General features: G+C 46.4%; 12 protein-coding genes across 12 annotated transcripts; 5 read left to right on the top strand and 7 right to left on the bottom strand.

Annotated features, from left to right (window-relative positions):
• Nucleotides 1-1,296: 1,296 nt before the first annotated feature.
• On the bottom strand, nucleotides 1,297-3,032 carry N7478_000495 (SET domain-containing protein; the record flags this gene model as incomplete). Its single annotated transcript, XM_056916710.1, has 4 exons — nucleotides 1,297-1,380; nucleotides 1,462-2,074; nucleotides 2,143-2,660; nucleotides 2,721-3,032. Coding segments are annotated over 4 exons (1,527 nt in total), but the record flags the coding sequence as incomplete, so codon positions are not given.
• Nucleotides 3,033-3,549: 517 nt separating this feature from the next.
• N7478_000494 (uncharacterized protein) lies at nucleotides 3,550-4,032 on the top strand (the record flags this gene model as incomplete). The annotated part of the gene is made up of 2 exons (XM_056916709.1): nucleotides 3,550-3,936; nucleotides 4,021-4,032. The coding sequence occupies 2 exons, from the start codon at nucleotides 3,550-3,552 to the stop codon at nucleotides 4,030-4,032; spliced, it is 399 nt and encodes a 132-aa protein (XP_056784589.1).
• A 154-nt stretch (nucleotides 4,033-4,186) lies between these two features.
• On the bottom strand, nucleotides 4,187-5,953 carry N7478_000493 (Ygr210 GTPase family protein; the record flags this gene model as incomplete). Its single annotated transcript, XM_056916708.1, has 10 exons — nucleotides 4,187-4,213; nucleotides 4,276-4,396; nucleotides 4,444-4,623; nucleotides 4,680-4,885; nucleotides 4,940-5,151; nucleotides 5,215-5,246; nucleotides 5,306-5,668; nucleotides 5,735-5,744; nucleotides 5,804-5,861; nucleotides 5,918-5,953. 10 exons carry the CDS (start codon nucleotides 5,951-5,953, stop codon nucleotides 4,187-4,189), a joined length of 1,245 nt encoding a protein of 414 aa, XP_056784588.1.
• A 1,070-nt stretch (nucleotides 5,954-7,023) lies between these two features.
• N7478_000492 (uncharacterized protein) lies at nucleotides 7,024-7,508 on the top strand (the record flags this gene model as incomplete). Its single annotated transcript, XM_056916707.1, has 2 exons — nucleotides 7,024-7,137; nucleotides 7,194-7,508. 2 exons carry the CDS (start codon nucleotides 7,024-7,026, stop codon nucleotides 7,506-7,508), a joined length of 429 nt encoding a protein of 142 aa, XP_056784587.1.
• Nucleotides 7,509-8,506: 998 nt separating this feature from the next.
• N7478_000491 (uncharacterized protein) lies at nucleotides 8,507-9,205 on the top strand (the record flags this gene model as incomplete). The annotated part of the gene is made up of 1 exon (XM_056916706.1): nucleotides 8,507-9,205. One exon carries the CDS (start codon nucleotides 8,507-8,509, stop codon nucleotides 9,203-9,205), a length of 699 nt encoding a protein of 232 aa, XP_056784586.1.
• A 198-nt stretch (nucleotides 9,206-9,403) lies between these two features.
• N7478_000490 (uncharacterized protein) lies at nucleotides 9,404-10,346 on the bottom strand (the record flags this gene model as incomplete). Its single annotated transcript, XM_056916705.1, has 2 exons — nucleotides 9,404-10,075; nucleotides 10,143-10,346. The coding sequence occupies 2 exons, from the start codon at nucleotides 10,344-10,346 to the stop codon at nucleotides 9,404-9,406; spliced, it is 876 nt and encodes a 291-aa protein (XP_056784585.1).
• A 1,237-nt stretch (nucleotides 10,347-11,583) lies between these two features.
• N7478_000489 (uncharacterized protein) lies at nucleotides 11,584-12,492 on the bottom strand (the record flags this gene model as incomplete). The annotated part of the gene is made up of 2 exons (XM_056916704.1): nucleotides 11,584-11,969; nucleotides 12,198-12,492. 2 exons carry the CDS (start codon nucleotides 12,490-12,492, stop codon nucleotides 11,584-11,586), a joined length of 681 nt encoding a protein of 226 aa, XP_056784584.1.
• A 358-nt stretch (nucleotides 12,493-12,850) lies between these two features.
• N7478_000488 (coiled-coil domain-containing protein MAD1) lies at nucleotides 12,851-15,212 on the top strand (the record flags this gene model as incomplete). The annotated part of the gene is made up of 3 exons (XM_056916703.1): nucleotides 12,851-13,004; nucleotides 13,060-13,211; nucleotides 13,290-15,212. The coding sequence occupies 3 exons, from the start codon at nucleotides 12,851-12,853 to the stop codon at nucleotides 15,210-15,212; spliced, it is 2,229 nt and encodes a 742-aa protein (XP_056784583.1).
• Nucleotides 15,213-15,541: 329 nt separating this feature from the next.
• On the bottom strand, nucleotides 15,542-17,477 carry N7478_000487 (GMC family oxidoreductase; the record flags this gene model as incomplete). The annotated part of the gene is made up of 2 exons (XM_056916702.1): nucleotides 15,542-17,140; nucleotides 17,232-17,477. The coding sequence occupies 2 exons, from the start codon at nucleotides 17,475-17,477 to the stop codon at nucleotides 15,542-15,544; spliced, it is 1,845 nt and encodes a 614-aa protein (XP_056784582.1).
• A 978-nt stretch (nucleotides 17,478-18,455) lies between these two features.
• Nucleotides 18,456-19,780, top strand: N7478_000486 (uncharacterized protein; the record flags this gene model as incomplete). Its single annotated transcript, XM_056916701.1, has 5 exons — nucleotides 18,456-18,617; nucleotides 18,669-18,705; nucleotides 18,760-18,833; nucleotides 18,893-19,272; nucleotides 19,327-19,780. The coding sequence occupies 5 exons, from the start codon at nucleotides 18,456-18,458 to the stop codon at nucleotides 19,778-19,780; spliced, it is 1,107 nt and encodes a 368-aa protein (XP_056784581.1).
• Nucleotides 19,781-20,034: 254 nt separating this feature from the next.
• On the bottom strand, nucleotides 20,035-21,044 carry N7478_000485 (SET domain-containing protein; the record flags this gene model as incomplete). Its single annotated transcript, XM_056916700.1, has 4 exons — nucleotides 20,035-20,342; nucleotides 20,392-20,699; nucleotides 20,729-20,972; nucleotides 21,029-21,044. 4 exons carry the CDS (start codon nucleotides 21,042-21,044, stop codon nucleotides 20,035-20,037), a joined length of 876 nt encoding a protein of 291 aa, XP_056784580.1.
• A 511-nt stretch (nucleotides 21,045-21,555) lies between these two features.
• N7478_000484 (ERG4/ERG24 ergosterol biosynthesis protein) lies at nucleotides 21,556-23,094 on the bottom strand (the record flags this gene model as incomplete). Its single annotated transcript, XM_056916699.1, has 2 exons — nucleotides 21,556-21,567; nucleotides 21,628-23,094. 2 exons carry the CDS (start codon nucleotides 23,092-23,094, stop codon nucleotides 21,556-21,558), a joined length of 1,479 nt encoding a protein of 492 aa, XP_056784579.1.
• Between the last annotated feature and the right edge of the window lie 442 nt (nucleotides 23,095-23,536).

Here is a 23,536-nt window from a genome sequence, read left to right as displayed (position 1 = left end):
TGAGAGTCCCCGGACTCCACAGTTCCCCGGAACCGCATCATCTGTAACTATGGGGTTGGGTGCCGAAGTAGCAAGTACGTCTTTATGACACCAACACTCCACGATCGGTCGATCCTTATTCGGCTCATTGGTTCTTGCTTCTAAAGTTTCAAAAAGGGGACAACTGGTGATCCGGTGGGCGGACCTCCGCATCTCAAAGCAGTCGGAACCGTTTCGTATGTGTCTGCACACGCCAATAGACTATCAACTCCACTTCCGAAATTCGGCGACTAGCCCCACGCCTAGAACAAAGTTTACAGTCGCTCAGCGTAAGCTGCTGTGACCTTGTTAGGCACGCGTGGAAGGGGAGGGGGGATCTGCCGCGGAGATACCGAGGTTTTTCTTGATGTACTTGCCTCAAAATTAAACAATAACCAATAATTAGTACCCGATTATGTACCGGTACCGCCACGATCCAAAAAGTGTCCAATGGTCAGGTCTTCCTCCAGATTCTCCCAAGGTACGGCATGATTATCGTGGAGGAGCTAGGCATTTGCGAGTTTTGACCGAGCAAATCGCGAGAAAAGCGTGTTAACCGTGGGACTGTGCGACCCACTTGACCCACGTTGCAGCCGATCATTCTTGGGGCTTCGGAACCCCGTAAAACGAGTTTAATGAACCCATCAGAAAGGGTGGGTCTTGCTCATAATCAATTCATATTCTCTAGCTGCATTACTAAATCCGTCGAATAACTAACTATGCCGACACACAATGCCGGGCTCTAGATCTATACACGAGAACCAAGGATCAGTGAACGCTCCAATTGAAGGTCTGTTCTCTTCAAACTGACAACCCAGATATATATCAAACCTTCCTTCGTAACGAAGCATGTCCGCAAGCAGGAGAAAAGGGGTCATGGCGAATTGATGGTTTTCTGAAATATTGAAATTGGTCGATCCCAAGTTTGTAGATCACTATCCCAGCCACTCGAAGTTAAGAACGAGTAGATCAATGAGTGAGCAACGTCATGGGCCCGGACTGACTTTTCTGGATTGCGCATCTTGCTTGATTGTCTTCTCGCATGGTCTAGTTCAAGATCTGTCTTCGAAGCAGCAGACATCGACATGTCATGTTTCAAACATATCAGTTGTTCCCGTCGTCGTAGTGAGTATGTGCCGCTCAGAGGCAAATACCAGAGTAGGGAACATCCTACAGGGTCTATTTGTTTGCGTGATTACTGTATTGTGAGGAGAATTACATCTTTGAGCAATGTCAGTTTTCTTTTACTAGATGATAGCAATCTAAGTCATAGCTAGATCATGAAAAGTCCTCCGCCTCCTCCGATTGGGACTGACTAGTGAGAAAGGTTGCAACAGTTTCCGACTTCATTAGTTCGATTTTCTAAAGGTGACTATTAGCGCAGATCATTATAGTGGAGCCTCGCGGTTTTCAATGTGTAATCCCGGTCAAAAAGTTACTCACCTGTTGCAAAAGATCCTCAACAGCTCTTTGCAGCAAATCAGCCTCAAGTTTTCGTAATCGACAAACCAAAAAGAAAATCTCAGGTCTGAACGCCCTAATAAGAAGTTCTGGTCTCTCCCGGAAGTTCTCCAAGATTTGGTCTGCCTGATGAAGGAGTGACAACTGTGTTTCTAAGCGTTCAAGTACCAAAACAACAGCACGAAGTTGGAAAACTTCTACCAAGGGATCAGAGGCAAGGATTTCCGCAAGTTGGGCAGGTGACTGGACTTTCTCGCCTCTCCACTTCGCTTCCAATTCTCGGCTTCCGTCGTTGGTTTGTGCAACTCCAATCTCAAGCCCATCTTCTTCGTTCACGCTCGACCACCACATAAGTGGGCTATCCCAAGTGATGTCCCCGAAACCAGTAGAAGATACTAGGCTGGGTTTATATGGATCTTGAGATGCGGATAATCGAATCCCAGGGGTATCTTTGCAAATGATTTTCTTTGCAACGCCAAGAGGATCATCCTCTGGGAATTCAATATCCAGCATGACCTGAGACGTACCGAACATATCATCGTCCAGGAATCCATAGGAGAATATCATCTCCGACGCTGACTTTCGGTCGCCATATCTAAAGCATATACTGTTAGTATTTTCTTCGAGCCGACTCGGCGTCTATGAACGAAAGTGATGACCTACGATATAGTAACCTCCTCTCCCGCCTCGAGAGTCTTGTCCCGATGCAACTGAAGAATTGCATTGCCTTCTGAGTCTGCGTCGTATAGAGCTTTTGTAGCTGACCCTGCCACATGATTGACCATATCGATGCATGGCACCATTGAATGTCCACTCCCAGGCAAATCTAACATGCGGGAACGATAAGCGGCGTCGACATACACCCAGTCCTCGAAACTCAAGTCTCCTGAGCTCTCATTCCACCAACGCTCTTGACACCAGGATATATTCTCTGTAGCCTGACGAAGGAAATCAAACTCTTTCTGAAGAGAGTTCATTTTCGCTTCTACAGCAGTCCCAAGAGAAGTTCCCCTTAACAACTCTTGCTCCTCTTCCGACCATAAGGTTGGAAGGGAGAAAGTTGGCGGTAGGAACTTGATATACTCTGACCATGGGCTCGATACCCCTATCTTTCGAGATCCTTGCAAATTGTTGTGCGTAATTTGAACAAGAAGAAATATCAAAACCGAGCCTCTCATCGTCTATCATTCGTTAGTCTGTTTTATTTGTCCATTTGAAGCTGGGATTATATGGATTCATACCCTGCCAAATTCACCCGCTGCCTGCAGTACCTCACGGAGGTCAGCATCAGACTTGGAATAGTCCTGAACTGTTTCAAGAGACAAAACCAAGTCTCGAGGAATTTGTAAGAGGACTTGTGGAGGGGCAACAGGACAATCATTTGACCTGGTCGCAGTTGCGACTATGGCATTGCCTTTATCGATGTCCGACTCATCAGAGCCTACTTTCTGAACAGCGACATCTTTTGTAACAATGCCATTCAGTTTCAGCCACGCCGGCAATGAGTCCAAAGGGAGATATTCGCGCTTCATGGTGTTGGAGCGATGGATAATCTTGGGTAGGAGGGGGCGGGGTCAAATATTATTCCCAATAAGAATGAATATAATTGAACAGTATTACTGAATTGTATTATTCCCTGCCCCATTAATGATCTCGGCTTCACAATTTTCCACTGCCTCTCTGAGTTGAACGTGAAGCTCACGAAATGGTCCGCTTCCGAGCCTCAACCAACAGCGGGAACTCAAGTGCGTGCGCTTAGTAATCCGGTATGGATGAAAGATTTTAATAGATTGAATAACAGCTTATAATGAGAAACTCATGCAGAGAGTAACATAGTACAATGCGTGCATGCTTGAAAGGCATATGGCTGAAAGGTATGCGTTTCATCTTGTCACTAAAGCTGCAGCCTACACGCGACTTGTTGAAGCTTTAGCCGGTCTCCGTTCTGAATCATGATAACGTCATAGAGTTTACCCCATACAAAGTTCTCCGTTACTAATGCTATAAAAACATGGATTGCGGCAAAAATATTCCAGATATTCCTTTGTACCCTTGTCATGCAAATTCACCATGTTCACGAAATCCCCACTATCAAATACGAAGCTAGGCAATATACTTGCTCACCAACGGCCTGGTATTCTACCAAGGCAACCGATAGCTCGGCCAGCTATGTATGTTTTGGGTGGCGTCCGACATGAATCTATCACGAAAAAGTGGAAGGGAGCCTCGACAGATGACCATACTACCCAGCGATCCCAGAGTGGAGATACACATGATCCTACTGCTGATGCAGCGGCTGCTGGCATGAAGGAAAGAGAAACCAACGAAGGGATCGCAGACAGAACCAAGTCGCAGGGAACAACACAGAGAGGTGGAGTTGCGCAGGGTAGAAAAGCGAAACAGGAACATCCAGCAGCTCCAGAGCCTATTATTGGAATGAATGATGAACGAGCTCAGGTAAGAACCTATGATTAAGAACCTATGATCGACTCCAGTCAATTCGCTTCACGCTCCAGATATTGACCACCTCTTATCTTGCAGAAGGGACATTGATATATCGATCTGGCTAGCCCAATGTTGGGTTTGATAAACTGGAATGTGGCGTTGGATTCTACTTGTTTGGAAAGGAGTCTTCGATATTGCGTCGTCGCAGGGCGTTATCATTACTAATTTTACTCCACGAGACAGTACATGGAAGTGGCTAGTTTTATCGGCCCACTTTGAATGATAAGATCTGAATTGGCATATTATTAGTCCGGGATCATGATCGCGTAGTGGAGCTGTAAATCAACTTACATCGTGTTTACCCACTGCAACAATATCCTCCTCCGCTACTCGAGTGCCTCCAACTCCTTCAATATAGGAAATCGGCACATCGCCCATGACTTTCCGGGCCACGTCTCCAACTGTACTATTCCTGTGAATTGTTAGCGGTTTCAGTTATATTATATCAGGGACGCTTACTTGTTGACCAGAACGCAATCACGGAAAACTGCTGTTCCAGCTCCAGAGTTGAAAGTTGCGACATTGCGCACTGGGAAAATGGGTACCAGACCCAGCAGTTCTGCAGCTCGCGAAAGACATTGAACCACACCAGTTGATCCAAATCGATATAACACCATGTCTTTTAAGTTTTCCACTCGACTTAATAGGAAGTGGTTAGTCAGAGCTCAAGGCATGGTTTCAATGGTTTGACTCACGTCTTCAACTTTTCGTCCATTTCTTTCAGACCTCCTCCATCTTCCTCGCCCATCTCAATCAAATCCTCCCGGGTATCTACAAACTCACTACCTTCAACATACTTGATGTACCCTTGTTTAGCTAGTCGCCGTAGGAAGACTTCTGATATCGCTGAACAAAGCACAATGCTCTGTGGATCTTGCATTTTCGCGATCTTGCTGACATTCTAGTCTGAGTCAGTATAGATATTGAGTCATATTCATTCCTTGTCTTGACATACCTTATCGGCATCTGGGTGGTCAATCTTGTTCAACGCAAAGACCGTAGGGAACTTCTCATCGATGAAAGTCTCAACCACGAGCTTGACAGTTTCGTCTGACCAAAGTTCCAAAGGCTCCTTCATGTTAAGCGTATCAAGGACTCGACCGACAGTTTTCGGGGTACTTCCGTAACCTGAGAACTGGCCTTGTAATGTGTCGACGGGGTTTCCCTCTGCCTAAGGTGTTAGCAATTCATTTTCTTTGGTCCTTCCACAAGAGACGATGCTTCACGAACTTGTTGCGATATGTCGTCGCTTAATCGAACCCCTATATTTCATCAATTAGTATTGCCATCGTCTTATCCTCCCGCCTGGTTCAAAGCTCACCATTTCTCCATCAAGTTGCCCAGCACCCATCTCACGATCTCGGATCGTAGCCATTCGATATCCACTGAAGGGTCGTACCCGCGTGTAGCTTTGCCCTCTGCATCGGTGGTACCACTCACGTCGACCACGTGAATTAAAGCATCCGCATGTCGCAAATCATCCAAGAATTTGTTTCCTAGTCCTCGACCCTGGTGTGCGCCTGGGACAAGTCCAGCTACGTCCAGCAACTCGATGGGAACAGAGCGGCGTCCTTCATGACAACCACCGTAATTCGGTGCGCATTTGTCTGAAACGCCATGTCTCTGGCAGGGGCATTCGATTTGTAGATATCCGATAGCGCGCTGGGGGTCAATCGTTGTGAAACTGGCGGGGGTAAACCGTTAGCGCATCGATAAGGCGGATGTGATTCATCGCGTTTAGTGAACGTACGGGAAATTGCCTAGTTAATAAAAAGCGTGTCAGTCGTGTTCTTTTGGACATCGGTTCATGAAAACATACCGACTTTGGATGTCGCATCAGTCAAACTGTTCAAGGTTGTGGATTTTCCACTTGATGGCTGCCCCTCACATGGTTAGCGGGGTCTCACGATGGGGAGGGACTTGATTTGCGGACCTTGCCCACTAATCCGATCAATGGATCTCGAGGCATTTTGGCGGAATCTCAATCGCAACGGCCTAACGAAGGAACAAGTCTCGAATGCGATCGTATGGTCGCTCGACTTGTCTTGCATCTCGATTCTCCGATAAGCAACATTTTCTGCCATCTTACCACGGAAGGCGGTAACACTATATCGCGAAATTTGCGTCTTCGTCAACTGGTCAATGGACTACTTGAGGTCAAATACTGTTAAATAACTTAAATTATGTAACCTTGGAAGCCAGAATTTGCGATGTCTAGTTCGTCACTTTGGAAACATCACATGAGAACCTGTTTTCTATTGTTCATATCTATCATTATGCATAGTCATTCATAAAAGTCAATGCAGCCCTTGTCTACATGACTAGACCACCTTGAAACAGCCAAACGACGTAATGTGCATTGTCTAAAAAAGATTGAAAGAATTTCAAACTTCAGAGAAAACAGAGGAAGAAAATAGCAAGCCATTATCAGAGATTTTCTTCATACATACTGAATCGAGGTGATCCATGCGGCTCGATCGAGGTTTGACATGGAGCTTGACTTCATGCAAAAGCCACGATATTCACTGCAATCTGGTTGCATGCCATTAAGCGGAGACTATGACGATAATTAAGGGTCCATGACATATTTGGACCATTTTGTCAGTATTCTAGTACAGTAGGAAGTCACAATTTCCTGTTGTGAGCGAGATAGGATCCGCTCAAAGTCTCGCCACTCAATGTCATGACGCTAGTTCCCAAAGGTTAAACTTGCAGTCAAGCTACAGCGACAAGAATATACCCCTGTAAAAGCTCCAAGAATGTGTCAGAACGGAATCAAATACCGTAGTGTTAAGCTGTGCCATGCTTGTTTCAGTGGAGATTTTATGTATCCATGGCAAGGGCTCCATCATGTCGTCATTTCATACAAACGTCACAACTACACTTTCCGCCTATAAGAATCGACCTAGGTCTACATACAAAATTATATATCTATCAACCATTTTTGTTAAGACAACTCTATATTCTACAACAAAACGTCTTCCACTGTCTATACGAACATTAATACGACTTCTTTATCTTTTTCCACTCGAACACAAAATGTCCGACGCTACCTTCCACACCACCCGCCAGGATCTCCGCAAGGAGGAATCTAAGGTCGCCCAGAAGCACGGCGGTGTTGTCCCCTCCGATTCCGATGTCTCGCAGATGAAGGTGAGAATTACTTAAGTCTCCATGGAAATTGGAACCTTTACTAACAAATATTTAAGTCCGTTATCGACCAGAACACCGACAAGTCTGCGCAAATTGACAAGGCCAAGTCCAACCTGCCTTTGCCCGAGGACCCTCCTGTCAAGAGTGACTGGAACTCCGCCGATCAGCGCACCGTGAACGTTGGCTCCGGTGGTATTTCGGGTCCCATCTCTTATGACCCCAACAGCGGCCTCGAGGGCACCACTACTGCCGATAGCAGCGTCCGTGTGGACGGCAACCAACTACACAAGAACACCGGGCCTGGCAACGCTGGTCGTCAGGCAGTTGAGGGTCTGGAAGGCCTTCCCAAGGATGCGACTTCTCGCAACTAATTCTTGCACGGACTACGATATCCATAATGTATGATAGCTATTTCAGTGTTGTTACGGAGTCATGGACTAGATGAATGAATTTCATAGCGACAGCATCTTCTAAAAACAAATAATCCCTTCATAATATGTAAAAGAATCTGTAAAATTCACTATTCGAAATTTCCGGCTAGATTTTAGATTTTAGATTTCAGACCCTTGGTACCTACCACTTTTTTTTTCCTGGTTCAATTTGAAGTCTACTATCCGTGAACTCTCGATGTATACCCATTGGGCCATGATAGAGAATATCTACTAAATTTGAAATTCGCAAAAACCTGAGATGAATTCGTAATGTTCTAGAATCCTTGAGAATACCCATAGATGAAACACCTATCAATGATGTACGTATCTGTCAACCTGAAATCTCGGCGAAGTAACATAGTTCGGAAGTGCCCAAAATGGCAGGTCGTGTTTGCAACGTTTGTACGGCCACAGTTTGGGTTGACGTCAAATCTCCAACCTGATATCATTTCTGCCCGGTTTACATCGCAAAGAAACCACTGGAGATCCCGACAAATCATGAATCCATGATGAAATAAGCATGTGGGTTGATAAACGCTCTAACAAGTCTGAAATTCCAGAAAGGATCCCAATTGGGATGGATGAACATGTAGCGACCCACCGTCCATGTCTCGAATGCCCCAGTCCGCCACCGCTATCTCGATCATACAGAACTGGTTGACGTGACTAATCAATATTGAACTGGACTTACAGGATATTGTACAATGTATGCTCTCCTGCGATGGAAGCTATCGTAAGTGTGACATCACTCATAGGCAGCATGTACGGTACCGTCTTTGTTTCAATGCTTCGGCGAAATTATATATAGCTGGAAGCTATTTCACCTTGCAACAATCATTTTCTAAGTAACCCGATCTCTCAATAAAATCTCACCAGAGAAAGAAGCCGAATCCTTCTATCAATATCTTTCCTTTCGAACAATTCCACATACAAACACTATGGATCTTCAAGGCAACCCCATCCCTTCCGGTCCCCGCAGCACCAAGGTCACCACCGACCCTCGTGCCTTTCAACAACCCATTGAGGAGCCCTCAGGCCCTGTCCCCAATGACTCTCTCGCTGCCGAGTCCGTGCGCGGAGGCGGCGCTTTCAGTGAGAACCGCGGTGCTCAACCCCAGGGCTACTCATCTCAGCTAAAGAACCCCGGATCTGCCTCTGAAACCCTCCCTTCTGCCCCGGTCGGTGGTCTCCGCGAAGACCGCGATGCCCAGCAGAAGTATCCCGAGGCTCTTGGAGGCCAGGGTAACTTTCCAGGCACTCACATTAGTGGTTACGCCGGTGGCCCTACCGCTACCAAGAAGGAGATGGGTATCAACACCGGTAGCCAAGCCCCTGCCAGCGGTAGCAGCCGGTACAACGCTGGACAAGCTCCTTCTTACGTCGCCGATGTCACCGACGGTTACCAGCAAATTAAGCCTGATGGCCGGAATATCCGTGAGGGTGGTTTCTCTTCCAACGACGCTAAGAATGCTAGCTTCGAGGCTGAGATTGGCTCTGACCAGGACCCTGGTCGTGCTGCTATCAACAAATTCCAGCGAACCAACGCTGAGAGCGGACCTGATGCTGGCCGTCCTGACCAGAAGACTCTTAACACCAATACTCCCTACGATGTTTTACAGACTGACCAGCGCGCTTAATTCATTACCGTATGACGCACTAGCGTGATTTGAATATTCGATCAAGCAAGCGTTTTTCGTTTTCAACTTTGTTTGGCCTGAGCCTTTAGTAATGATGGATTACGATGAATTTTTCAGCATTATGTACATTAGTTTCCTTATGAAATTTCAAAAGCTATCACTGTGACCCGCTTTCCAAGATATAAAATACACTTGTAGTTATGTAGAGATAGCCTCGTTTGGGATGGCATCGGGCTCATGCTTAGGAACTCGAGGAACGACAACAATCTGAAAAGGTTCTTTCACCAATTCCGTAGGTCTATTTCCCGAATCCTCATCATGATTCTCCAAGCAATTATTATCACTTTCAATTTCCAACTGTGCAGCTCCCCGCCGATTCCATAGATAATCGCCCACTTCAACCAGGCCAACTGTTAAGATTGCAATCCAAACAAATATCAAAAGCATCATGACCATCGTGAAAACACCCGGAAGTGGAAATCGGGGAAATGACAAATGAGCAAAATTCAAGAAAGGGACTGAAAATCGGGTTGAAGACAAGAGATATATCCGACGTTCGGAAGAGGGTTGCAAGGAAACGGAAGAAGAATATTCATTCTCTTCCACTTTCAACACGCTCCCACCTGCTTTGTGGCGAGTCAAAAATTGACCATATTGTTTTGGTTTATTGACGCCGGCCTGTGAAGATTTATGGCTGTCCTTTTCAGGGTGAGCATTCGAGTGTCGACGTAGGCGCACCGGAGTAGATGGTTCGGGTACCAGGACAGAGACGATTGATTTTTCTGGGGTAATAGTACGTTTATAATGACGACCCGATGGTTTATGTTCATGGATTAATTCCTGTCGAGTGATCTTTGATTGGGGGTTGATCTATAGATGTTGATAAACCACTCTGTCAGCCCACAATTTTAGATAAAGAATTAGTGCCATAACTAACCTGAGTGGGCCTTGCCCCAGGGAATTGAGGCAAAGCTTGTTCATTGCTTTTTTCAAAGACCTTCCAGATGCCCCGCGCCTTATGATCTTTGAATTCGGAGGCTTTGATCCATTTCGATGTTCGGATGGGATGAGCTGTGGCTTTATGCACAAAAGCCAGAATTAACGCGATGAAGAATATGGACAGTGGTCGAAACGAGAGCATTGTATGGGTTGGACAAGAAAGATGTTTTCCAATGGTCACAATAAAGAAAAACTAAACTAGTGTGTAGTTTAAATGCATAACATATCTTAATGTGTAGACAGACGAAGGGAAATCTGTTTGCCAAAGGTCCTAGTTCCCTTTAATAGTACTGTATCATTGCTTAAAGATCCCACTAAAGCAGGGCAAAGGGTGAATGTAATCATAAAATGACCCACAAGGGCACTTGGGAACATAGGTGCCGCGCACGATACCGACAAGGACCCTCTAGTAAGGGCGATGAGCGAATCCGAGGCCCTGGAACAGACGGTGTTCCTTGATAAGATGGTCGATGGTTGGCCACATTTGAATTCTGGAGCACAGGTATTGAGCCCCTTGTTGCGATTTTCCAAGGAATATTAAGCGTTTGAGGAGGTGAAGGGATTGATCAGATTGATTGGGTTGGAATGATAAACGCCAATGGTTGATAGTTCGGGTCTCATGCAAGGTTGGCTGTCGAGGCTCTACGCTAGTAAGTAGCATGGGATCCATTGACTTGATGCTTCACAAATTTCATGCATCTTTAGCTTCAAATATTGTCCTGGTTTTTTTCAAAATTTTATTTATTTATTACACATCATAGATGTTTATTTTGAATTTATAATTCGAATTGGACTTGGATTTGGTTTGTTAGTGTAAATACTGTTTGGCGTCGTTCTTTGCGTTCAAGGCTTTCTCTTCCCGCGCTCGGAACAGTTCCCAGGTTGGTTCTTGGCCCCCTGATATCAATTGTATACAGACCCACGGGGTTTTTCTATTGATCCTCGATGAATGCGGCATGTGCCATATATTTGAAATTGGGAATAGATGTTTGGGATTGCTTTATTCACTTGGATTTTCAAATTTGGAAAACCGGCGCACGAGTATAACTGCCGGAACACATGGGGATCCATCTTAGGAGCTGCATCTACGGCCCATTTAAGTCCTATATTTAAATGAACTGTAAAGAGAAAAAAGTGGTTGGATATCTATGCATGGGGTGATTTCCATTGAAATTCTTTTCCTGCCTTTTTCATACACCGTTGAAGAAAACGCCGAGCTGCAGTAGAGCAAAAGATAGAAACAAAATAAACCCAAAGGCCGGACCCCCAAAGACATGCACGGTCCTATCAGATAATAACATAAACCTGTACAATAAGAGAACTCCACCTGCAAGCGAGACTAGTGGAAAAATACTAGGAAAAGATTTTAAGGAACGCGCTTAAGCGGAAACCTTCTTGTTCTCCTTTTCGGCGAGCTTGGCAAGCTCCTCGAAGGTCTTGGTGAAGTCCTCGCCATCGGTCTCGGCCTCAAGGTCCTTCTTGCCCTTCTTGCCAGCCTTGGGGGTCACCATGACGACACTGGTTGGGCGCTTGGTGGCTGCAGAGGCACCGAGCTCGGCGCGAGAGGTAACGAAGACGTAGGGAATGCCATGGTCTTCGCACAGAACGGGGATGTGGGAGATGACGTCCATGGGGGAGATGTCGGCAGCGAGAATGACAACACCGCTGGGAACCTCGATGGTAGCGTTGGCAGCGGGAATGGGGGACTTGCGGAGGGCCTTGACGACTTCCTTGACACCGCGCTTGAGCGACTTGTTAACGGCAGCTAAATGAGAAGGAAGTATGTTAGCGACAAATGATTCGAATTTGGTGTATGTGATGGAGGGGGGATGGAAAATCGGCACATGGCATGCTGAGCACAATTTTCATTCCGACGCAGCAATGAACAGCTTATCATGCACAAGGCAGTGGACATCTCAGTAGCACCGCATAAGAAGAGAGAATAGGATGAAAAAGAATGAGGGGCAGCATTAGGTATTGCGATATGACTTACCCTTCTTCACACTCTTGAGCACCTTCTTGGCCTGCTTGTCCTCAACCAATGGGTTGGCGAAAGGCACGAGAGCACCGACGGGGCGGTCAATAGCCATCTCGACGTCAACATCAGCCTCAACATCATCGTTGGCAGAATTCTGAGCGGCGATCTCCTTCTCAACAGCATCGGCGAGAACGGTCTTGTCCTTCTTATCCTTCTTTTCCTTCTTGGGCTTGGCCACACCGTCCTTCTCGGAGCGCTTTTCCTTCTTCTCAGCGCGCTTCTCCTTCTTTTCGACCTTGTCCTTGCCCATTGTGTCGATTTTATGAGAAAGTCGTGAGGTTGGTTTGGTGGAGAAGTTTTGGTTGGTGTGTGCCAGGAAGAAATTCAACTCGAAATAATTTCTTTAAAATTTTGACGCTAAACCCCATCCGGTAGCTCTGGGCGGCTGACTAAGACCCAAACAGTTGTCCTGCGCGCGACTCACTTTGAACCCCATCTTGACATTTGAACGGCAAGACTCAGAAGCTCTTGTTACGGAGTGTTTTTGAATTGAATTGGGCTGTGAGGTGCGCTTAATTCTCTGCACCGGAGAACCAGGTATGTTGTTCTTTTAAAGTTAACATTGGAACTTTGGGGTCATAACTAACTGTTTCTCTTCTAGGGCAAACATGGAGTCCGACGAGAACACGCGCCCCCCATCACAGCTAATTGCTGGCTTTGGTTCACCTTCCACCCCAACCGGTCCAGCGGGCTCACGACGAAGTGTGCTGCAACATTCGATTCGCTCCGTACACCCGCCCCCGCCTTCGCAACCATCACATGGTAAGATATGCCTCCCCGGGAACGACAAACAAAGAAAACCAACTCGTATATGCAGATGTGGAAAAGGACGAATTGCGCGTGCAAGTTAGCACCCTCCGATATGAGTTGGAAAACATTAGACAGGAACGAGACTTGCAGACTCTCCGCTTTGAGAAGGAGTCGCGGGATCTGCAGTTGAAAGCAGATGGTGATTTCAAGAAGGCACAGGTAGGCATCTGATCAGATTCGAGGCCAAGGTCTTATTTTGTGTTATCTGATTTGTCTAACTGAAAATTATATTTACAGGCTGCAGAATCTGCCAGCAATCGTGCCGCCCATAAAGTCGAGACTATGACGAAGGAATTGAAAGATACACAGGAGCAAGCTTTGACTGATAAGGCGGCCCTGGAGCGAAAGATCAGAAACCTTCAAGACGAAAAGCAAATGACCCAAGAAGAGCTCACCGAAACCCAAGCCCAGACCTCGGACCAGGAGCGACAATTCAAATACCAGATCAGCGAATTGGAAACAGTCCGTGCTTCTCTGCAGAAAACAATCGAGGAACTGCAAAATGATTTTCATGAGGCTCATGCCTCCCAGCAAGCAACTCAAGAACGATTAACGCAGCGAGAGGCGGAAGTGGCAAACCTTGAATCCGAGAATATACGCCTGAAGGCAGAAGGAAGCGACGGAGAGGCCCTTGTGGTGCTCAAGAGGGAGCTTACTGAACAAGTCACTCACCTTCGTGAACTCGAATCAACAAATCGAGACCAAAGGGCTGAGTTACAACATTTGCGCAAAGTCCAGAAGAACGTGCAAGTGGTCGAGGAGCAGAAGAGATCCCTCGAGAATCAGCTGCAGTTTATGAAAGGCTTGGAAACAGAAATTGACACGCTTCAGATTCAAAAGCAAGTTTTGGAAGATGAGCGTCAATCATGGGCTAGCCTCCTGGAGGAAAATGATCAACCTGCAGAATTTGACTCACCTGAGGCTGTTGTAAAAGCTCTCGTTGCGGAGCGAATCGAAAAAGCGACCTTTCTTGATCGTCTTGGCACTACGAATGCGCAACATTTGGAGAAAGACGAAGCAATCAAAACCTTGGAGGACGAGAAGACCAAACTTCGACAAGAATTGGAAGCTGCACGCGCGGCAGGAAGCACATCAACAGCAGCCCCGGCAGGTGCAGATGCTCGAGCTCGAGCTCGACTGGAAAGACAACGTGCTTTGGCAGTCAAGGAGGTTGAATACCTTCGTGCTCAGCTTAAGACATTTGACGAGGAAGAGACCACGATGAATGCCGAACAAAGCCAGTTTGATGAGCAGAAAGCCGCACAGATTTCTCAATTACAACAGCTTGTCGACGAGTACCGCAAGGAGCTTCACAAAGTTCACGAAGAATTGTCCAAGCGAGAAGCACCTCCCCAAGAGGAGGCCCAGCTACGGGGAACGAAGCGGCCCTTGTCGCCGGCCGATAGTGAGGCCGAGAGTGAGCGACTTGCAGTTCTTACGCGGAAGAATCGCAAACTGCAAGAGGCCCTTTCCAAATCGGAACAGGCCACAGCCCTTGCTAAGAAAGAGTTGGATGCTGCCAAATCCCAACTTAAATCACTCAAAGCCAAATCGCGAACTCGAGTCCTGGAACTACGAGAGAATCCCACCGCCGAAGCGGAAAAAATCAAGATGTCAACTCTGAGGACCCTCCAGTCGGAGAACCGGGACCTACACGCTCAATTAGGAGGTGATACCGGATTGAAGGTTGTTCCTGTTAGCACACTCGAAAGTCTCAAACTTGAAATCCAAGAAAGAGAGCGTGTCATCGCCGATAAGGAGAAGCTTGTCCGTCGTTTAAGAGAAATCTACTCTGCCAAAGCAACTGAATTTAGGGAGGCAGTTGCCTCTTTACTTGGCTACAAACTCGACATCCTTCCTAATGGCCGAGTACGTGTCACATCCATGTTTCACCTGTCTGCTGAATATCGACATGGTGACGCTAATGCCTCGTCCGAATCCCGGGGCCCAGGTAGTATGGGTAATGGCGAAGAGAATTCCATCTTATTTGATGGTGAGAATGGATCGATGAAGCTGTCGGGAGGAAACAACAGTCTCTTCGCTATGGAGATCAAACCTATGTTGAAATTCTGGGTGCAAGAAAGAAAAGATATCCCTTGCTTTCTCGCGGCTATGACGTTGGACTTCTATGATAAGACGACTCGTGCTGCAAGGGTTTGATCTATATTTTCTTCTTTCCCAATTTTGGTGATGCCCGGTTGTGCCTGGCATACATCTAGATGATATAGGCCATTTAACGCCTACCGATGATTTCTCTACTTGTATTCTAATTCTCAGTCTATGATTCCCCAGCACATGAAAGCTCCGTGCTATGTTTTTGATTTCCAAGCCCAGCCCTCATGGCTGGCCTTTACAATTTATTGAATGACTATAATCTTAGTAGATGGCTATCGAATTCTTTCAAGCAAAGAAGATTCCTCAAATATAAAGCACCCAGGGGTACAAGTTTGATATTAGAAACAGTGGTTAGCAGCTCTCAAAGTCTTTTGTTAATTTACATGTTGCTTAATAATATCCGCAGCCTTCTCGGCAACAGCGAACACAGTCGCTTGGATATTTCCTCTGGGCTCTAGGGGGAATATACTGGCATCCACAACCCTAACGTTTGTGGTACCGTAAACCTTGAGTTGAGAATCCACCACACCACCATCTTCCTGGGGCATCATGGTGCAAGTTCCGCTAACGTGATACATAGACAGAACAAGGTTTTTGCACAGCTCCTTCGCTTTTTCCAGCTCATCAACAGGCTCCGCAGTGTGTAAGCGCCGGCCGCCTTCCTTAAGAAGCGAAGCCATTGGTTCAGCCTTAGTGATCTTTTCCATCCACATACTATGACGGGCATGCATTTCCAGGTCAACGGGGTGACTAAGAATCCCATGATCAATGATAGGTGCATCTTGTGGGTCAGAAGAACCGATATGAACAGAGCCACGGGAGAGAGGATAACTGAGCAGAGAAACAAGACTGATGAAGAGTCCTGGGTGTGGCATGGAGAATAGACGCTTAATATCATCACCTTCAATCGCAGGAAGTTGGAAAGGCGCTAAAATATATTGAGCAGTAGGCTCAGATGAGTCCTTGATCAAGCTCTGAATCGCATCGAATTGCTTCTTTTGTGCGCGGGGGGTGGCTGGATTTTCAATGGAGGCCTTCAACCCCGCAAGAAGCTGGGTGTGCTCTTCTTCGGCCAATTCCAAGCATGGCATGAATGCTGAAACGAACGGAGACATGCCTAGAGGCCCTGAGCCATCTTTCTGATAGGCGGCCATTGCGGCGGCAGCAACATTGGGGTCTTTCGCCATATCACCTGAAGGCATGCCGTCTGCCACTTCATATGAGAATGAAATAATTCCGTGGTCTTGTAAATTCTCCCCGACGCTGGGATTGTTGATAATTGTCTCGATTCCGTGGGACTTTAGTATCTTTTCGTCTCCAATTCCTGATAATTCCAATATCTGAGGGGTCTGGGTTGTTCCAGCAGCAAGGATAAGTTCCTTATTAGCTTTAATGGTGTATGATGTCGAGTCTTTTTGAATTTTGACACCAGTTGCAACGACGCCAGCATTTCCAGCCTCAAGGACTATGTTTTGCACCAGTGCACCGGTGACGACTCTCAGATTCGGCCTGGCTTGAACTTGTGGACCCAAGTACGCGGCTGCAGAGTGACTTCTGGTATGCGTGGTTGGATCAATGGCACCGGGAGTCACAAAGGGCCCAACACCAGCACCATTTACGGGGTCTTCGATCTGTGGGTAGCCCAGTTTCTCGAAAGTCTGCATCCACGCAGAATGAAACGGCATATATTGGTCACCAAAGGAGACTTGGACAGGTCCACTGCTACCGTGATTCTGCTCATCATGCTTCATTCCCTGAAAGAACTCACGATTCGCATTTGAGGGTGGAGCGGCAGTTTCTGATTTGCGAACATACGGAGATAGACCATCCCAGCCCCAGCCGGGGTTTCCCAAGGCTTCCCACGCATTCAATCCAGTCTTGGATGGGTATACAATCATTCCCAGGTTAATGGCAGAGGAGCCTCCAAGGGTCCGGCCCTTATTAGCCAGAAGTTTGCGACCGTTGAGTTGTTCCTAGCGGTTTATAGTTAATATTCATTAGACTTAATGTTTCAATTGTCTACAAAGTCCATTTCCGCTTCTGCTATGGAATTGGCCTGCTTACCTGCGCAATTGAGCGGAAGTTCCAGTCAAAGTCTGGGTCTTCGAATGTAGCTACCCCCAAGCCTGGGACAGTCAATCGGGGATCCCCAAGGCGATTTGTCCCTGCCTCTAGGACGACAACGCTGATATTAGGGTCTTCCGTGAGTCTGCTAGCTACGACCAAGCCAGAGGTGCCACCACCGACCACCACATAGTCGAAAGCTGTATTTTCAAGTCCGGCAGCAGATTCTGTATCAAAGGATGCCATCGTGCAGATCTCGGGTCAATGATTTCCTCTAAATTTGTCGACCTATGGGGAATCTGGGGACTACGGAGAAATTAAATGATCAGTGCCACATGCAGGGATGTATTATTCGTTCTTTTTATGGCCCCTCACTAAGATAGCCGACCCCTGAGTTAGTGCTCTAAAAAACGCGGCACATATGGTAGTTTAGTGCAGTTTGCATAAATTGTGGCGACTAAGTGGGTTCGATTGGCATAAGCAGTAAAGGCCAGATCCAGAAAAATCATTCCGGTGTTTAATCTTTGTCTTAGCATAAATATTATGCATCGCTGTCACAAAAGAGATCTTAGCACGTCCCCTAAAAATCGATGAACTTCAAACCCAATTGCACCTATTTATGCGGGGTGTGATTCCTCTAGTTCATTCTGATCGCTAATTCCCGTATTATATTGCTAATCAGTCAAGAAATGTCAAAACCGAGTGCTGAAGGAATGCACATATACAGGCATCTTGCTGTCAACCCTATTAAACCTTATCATTCCCGACGGGCGACGGGGAGGCTCCGACGCCCATGACGGGTTGAACATCCTCGGGAAAGGGACGCCATGAATATTCTAGCGTGGACAACGGGTAACAATAATGGCATAGTGCGGTAAAAAGACTTATTAACTCAATACACGATGGCGTTCTTAGCGTGTATTAGTGCATGCAGTGCTTGAACTCTAGCCATTAATGCGGTCCATCAGTCGACGACAAAGCCACTGTGGAGCCGAAGGATCGCAGTAGTGGAGTCGTAAGGTCAAAGCCAAACGAAAAGCCCACCCGCATGAATCGGACCCGGAATGTAAAATGGGGGGCAAAAGCGAGATGATCAATCTCTTATGGGGCAGATGTCTCAAGTGCCCGAATATTCTCGATTATGCGACCCCTGTACTATTTACCTTGTCAACGTCGCTCAATCCCCAAAACTAAGATCGAGCGTGATCGCTGAAAATTGTCGAGATGGGGAGCTATGGGCTTGAGTCCAAGGATGGCAGGGACATTGTCATTGTCATGCTTGTTTTTGGGTGGATCTCAATAGCTTCTACGGTTCTCCGAGTTATATCGCGAAGGATGAGAGATGTTAGCCTGGCAGCGGAAGATTACATGATGATGATTGCGACAGTGAGTCCATTCAATTTGATCCCCGACATTTGGAGACTAATAAAATGGCAGTGTATGGTGGTAGCATCGACAATAGTGGTTATTATGAGTATGATCTTCACTAATTCCGGCGAAACTGTTCATAACTAACATGATATTTTAGCGGTTACTAAGGGAGGCGTGGGATTGCATGCGCTAAAGCCAGTCGCTTGGGCAGATATTGAATTTGTACTGAAGGTGAGAAGTCTTAAGATAAAGCTAATATAAACTTCTTAGACTAATGATCCTTGCACTAGATGATTATCGTTTGTCAATGTCTATATGGCGTGGGCCTTGCTATTGTCAAAACGGCAATGATGACCCTCTACTATAAGCTGTTTGGGACCAAGAAAAGCATGCGGATTGCCATCTACGTAACAGGTGCAATCGTATGGCTTTGGGCTTTGAGTATCGTTCTCGAGTCTTTTCTTATTTGTCAACCCATCCCCTACAATTGGAATCCTACAATACCGGGAGGTGGATGTGGGAACCGGAACGCAGCTTTCGTGGTGGCAGGTGTTTTGAACATGGTTACCGATCTTATGGTCATGGCTCTTCCAATTCCCTATATTATCAAGCTCCAACTGCCAGTTGGGCGGAAAGTAGGATTGATTGTCGCATTCTCTTTGGGACTGTTGTAAGTGAAGCCACTTCTTATATCAAATACTCTACTTACACACGGACCCAACAGTGTCAGTGCTATTAGTATGGTTCGCGTGGTCAGCCTCATGCGCATCAATTTTGCGGATGTTACCTACACGCTTCCAATTCCTCTCATGTGGAGTATAGTCGAAGAGCAACTCGCTATTGTTGCAGCGAACGTGCCACTTCTCCGACCTGTTTTCTCGGCAATCACCCCCAGTAGATGGCTGGGCTCTTCGGATCGCGGAACAGGACCATCTTACGACTTTGGACTCAGAAAAGGCTCCTCTAAAAATTACCCCCTTACTCGTATGGATCAGGGCGTCAACAAGATTGAAGTCACTTCGCACCAATCAAAGGGTAGTAGACAAGTTACGACCCCTAGGTGGAGTGATGATGGTGTGGACGGAAGGTCAGATACAGGGTTGACCTTGAATGGAGCACCGCCCGACGGCATTCATATGTGGCAAGACTTTCGAGTTGATGAGACTAGTTCAAAATAAAAGCATCGTTCAAATTCGAGACTGAGGTCTCTTTCATTCTGAAAAACATTAAGTCATTGCTTAATCTGTAATCGTAAATAAGATACTGATCCCCTTTGTCATATTCCCTCCAGCTATCAAACGATAGTGGGTGATTATGCAAGATCCATGTCATTCGTATAAGAATACATTCGCCGTGGCCTATTGTATCATTCGTGGTTGAACATGTTCTGGGCCTTTCTCGTTAGGGTAACCCAAATGCACAGTCAAGAGGATCATGTCGATAGCGGTATTAGCATATCCACGTAAGAATCGGTAGCATCCTCCTGTCCGTACAGCGTGAATCCCAACAGTAATCTTTCCAGACAAGTCTTCTCCTTCAGAATGGACTGGGCAATCCGAGAATTTCTTTCAGATTCAAACATTGTCGCTAATTTGTTCAACATCCGCATATAAAAATCGACTTCAAAATAATACAGCAATTTTTCTTCTTCGAGCAAAAACATTGTCAGAACAGTATAGAAAAATCTCGAGGAAAGTGTTATTCCGAAATTCTCCGCGTCACGCTTCAGATTTGGATCCACTATGAGGGAAGAACGCCCGGAGTGTCTCTGCCCCATCTATGTCCGTACCCGTCCGAAGATACTCTAGACCTCGGATGAGCCGTCTTCGCATGTCGCTAAGCTGTTGAGATCGAGGATCAGCGCAGCAAACGCTACAGCTGCAGGCAAATCTCAAGATCTTGTGACGCTCTTTTCTGGTCTCATACTTTGAATTAGGGTCATAGTTGGCGGTGATCTCTTCGCCTTTTGCTATGTATCGTGTTGCAATTTTTGTAATCACTCCACCACCTATGGTTAGGCTTCTTGAGTTGGCTGCACACGAATGGTTGAAGCGTGATTGGAGCAGAAATACACCCCAAGTTTCAGGGTCTTTGTAGCTTTGTGTGACATTGTGAAAACATCATACCTGGCTTTTCCTCGACCGAGGAGTAGATATTGAACTGTTTGGTGGGCTGACAATTCTTGAATGTGCTGGATCAAATCGTCTTCAGTAATCTTGTCGTGAGGTCGTTCGACGACGAAGAGTGCGCTTTTGGACAAAATCGGGGATCTCTTTTTGATACGTCTTGTCGCAAAAACGCCCCAGCCTTTGCCAGGTGAGCTCTTCAGCTTTATTGGTGCATCTTTAGGTATTTCAAGGTAAGAGTAGACTAGCAGAGATATGTTGTTAGACAAGCCAAGAGATTGATGGATACAAGTCACTTACGGTGATTCTGAGCCATTTTGTCACACAGGAGAATAAGTCCAAAACTTCTCTTTTGAATCTCAGAAAGATGAGCGTTGCCCTTGATGAGCGAGCGATAATGACAGTGTGGCCGTTTTGGTGATTTGAAGATGGTGGTACTCTTCAATCGCCTCGCGGTCTTGAAAGGAGCCAGAAATGGATGGGGGAACGCGTTGCGTGAAAGAAGCTGAGGAAGGTCTGAAATTGGTTCGAGTCCAAGAAATGAATAATGGATTGCGTTGGGTTGAAGAAGTTTGAAATTCATTCGAAGTACAAGTTCCTGGATGTTGGCTGGGGTTGGGGTTGCCTTCCTCTGAAGTGAGAGCTATTCTTGACGTGTGTTTGCCACGTTTGGTACAGGCTTGATACGCGCTTTGTGAATCGGTTGTGGTAGTGAATCATTATTATGAAACTGTCAATTAAATTTCGTCTAAGTCGAGACAACACTTCTCAAGAAACATAAAATTACAATATCTCCAGTCACCCATCTTCATTCATCCTCCGAGGGACTAGACAACGTACTACATGAATATCAGTAAATAATCTCCATTTAGAGCAGCAAATAAAGGGGGAAAACTCACAGGGATGAAAAGATATGGCACCTGCTTCTCATATTGAGTCCATGCAGCACCATACTTGTATCTGCATTTGTTGACATCGCGCCAGACACGATGCGTGATCATGATGCAGAAAAACACGGGATAAAACCATGGAAATGGGCTCTCAAAACCAGTGATCAAGCCCCAAGAGATAGCGAAAAACATATCGCAACTGTAATGAACCTTGCGCGCCAGTCCATACCATCCGTCAGCAAGAATCGTATCCCCATTCTCAGAGACAATAGTCTTAGCATTGTGGATTTCCTGCCAAGGAAGTTGTGGGAAAGTATTGCGCTTCACCCAGGTTCCACGTTCCATCATACGAAAAGAGTTCTTTTGTCCATTGGCTGTGTCCCAAACCCAGTACACAAAGAGGTAGGAGATGAAGTACGCCGCCAGAGCAACCTTGTTCCACGCATATGTGGCTGGGTCGTGGTTTGCAAGGTACAGAGTACAGTGGCAGTATGACATGGGAACACCAGCCATATTCCAGAAGGTCAGCATGAAGCCAAGCTTCTCTTGGTACATGTCCCATGAGGTTGTGATGAGGTGCTCTCCCTTGGAGCATGCGTTGGCATAGAGATAGTGGGCCATCACTAGGAACAGAACTTCACCGGAGACATAACCGTATCTCTCATATTGTCGAGTAGCTGCCGCACAGCTGAGACCAAAGAGGATGAACCAAGGAATCCGGACTTCGTAGAACATCTTGAAGTCTAAAATTCCAAACAGGCGTGGGTTCAGTTCAGCGCCCATGAAGAAATCGTAGATTGGGTATCCAGTGACACGGTGTTGGTTTCCACGAATAAAAGCCTGAATGTAGGTGATCAAACTGTTCAGATAACCCGAAAGAATAGAGACAGACATCAGCGGCCCGAATTCATCCAGGAATGTGTAGATGGGGAATAGACCAGTGCCGTGCAAGCCAGCCATGACCACGATAGTCAGATAGAAGCTGGTGTAGGCAGAGCAACGATACTTCAATTGCTTCCCTCCAAGATGAGCGAGAGGCTTTCCATAGCAAATAAAACCAGGCATTAAAAGGTAACAGATTGCTTCGAAACTGAAATATGTCCAGTAGATACGCCAGGCACGGGCATGTGGGAATGCACCAGTGTAGACCAGATGACCCATATGCTTTACAAAATCCTGGATTGATTGGCCGTTTTCTGGAAGAGGCAACTTGCCGTCATAGTATGTTGCGCCAATCCACATGTAATACATCAACGAGGGAAAGCCGATCATGAGGCCCAAGCAACCAAGTGAACCCCCAAATTCGAAATGGCCTGAATAGTCGACCTTGGGGTCCATTCCTGGCTTCCAGCCACCGGTAATATGCTCCAGGGCAAAGTCATTCTTTTCCTTTTGCATCATAGCATCGGAGGTAATGCCAGTATCTTGTTCATTTTGCGTCCGTTTTCTGGACTTGAGCTCTGTAGTTCCAGCCATGTTGCCGTGTATTGGCAAAATAAAGAAACTGATAGAGTAAAGAACGAGAAAGTCTCAGAAAAAGGAGAAGGAAATAAGATCACTTCAGAAAGGAGGTGGGAATTTTGTTGCCTTTTAAGGTCTCACTTGAGCTCGTCGACTTGTAAGTTATGGCTATAGAACTGGTGTCCCGTTTAGGTTTAGACCCCGATGACCGTCGGAGACTAATCTTGTTGCTGGCGGTGGGGCTCTGGTTAACAATGGGGCCCTTCACGAAAGGGTTGAAAATAATTTCCGTTGTTAGAGGAAACATTGTTACATAATTGACAAGTTTCCAACTAATAACTACATTATGTAGGAATGAATAACCGAAGTTCTTCTACGGACTGTAAACTCCATGCCAAAAAGGCGTGACGTCATGTGATCTTATCATTAATCATCATCCGTGGCTTATCCATCCTCG

Source organism: Penicillium angulare (assembly GCF_028827245.1).
Source record: "Penicillium angulare strain IBT 27051 chromosome Unknown utg000001l_segment0_segment0, whole genome shotgun sequence".
Lineage (NCBI taxonomy): Eukaryota > Fungi > Ascomycota > Eurotiomycetes > Eurotiales > Aspergillaceae > Penicillium > Penicillium angulare.
This window is presented reverse-complemented; position numbering and strand designations above follow the sequence as displayed.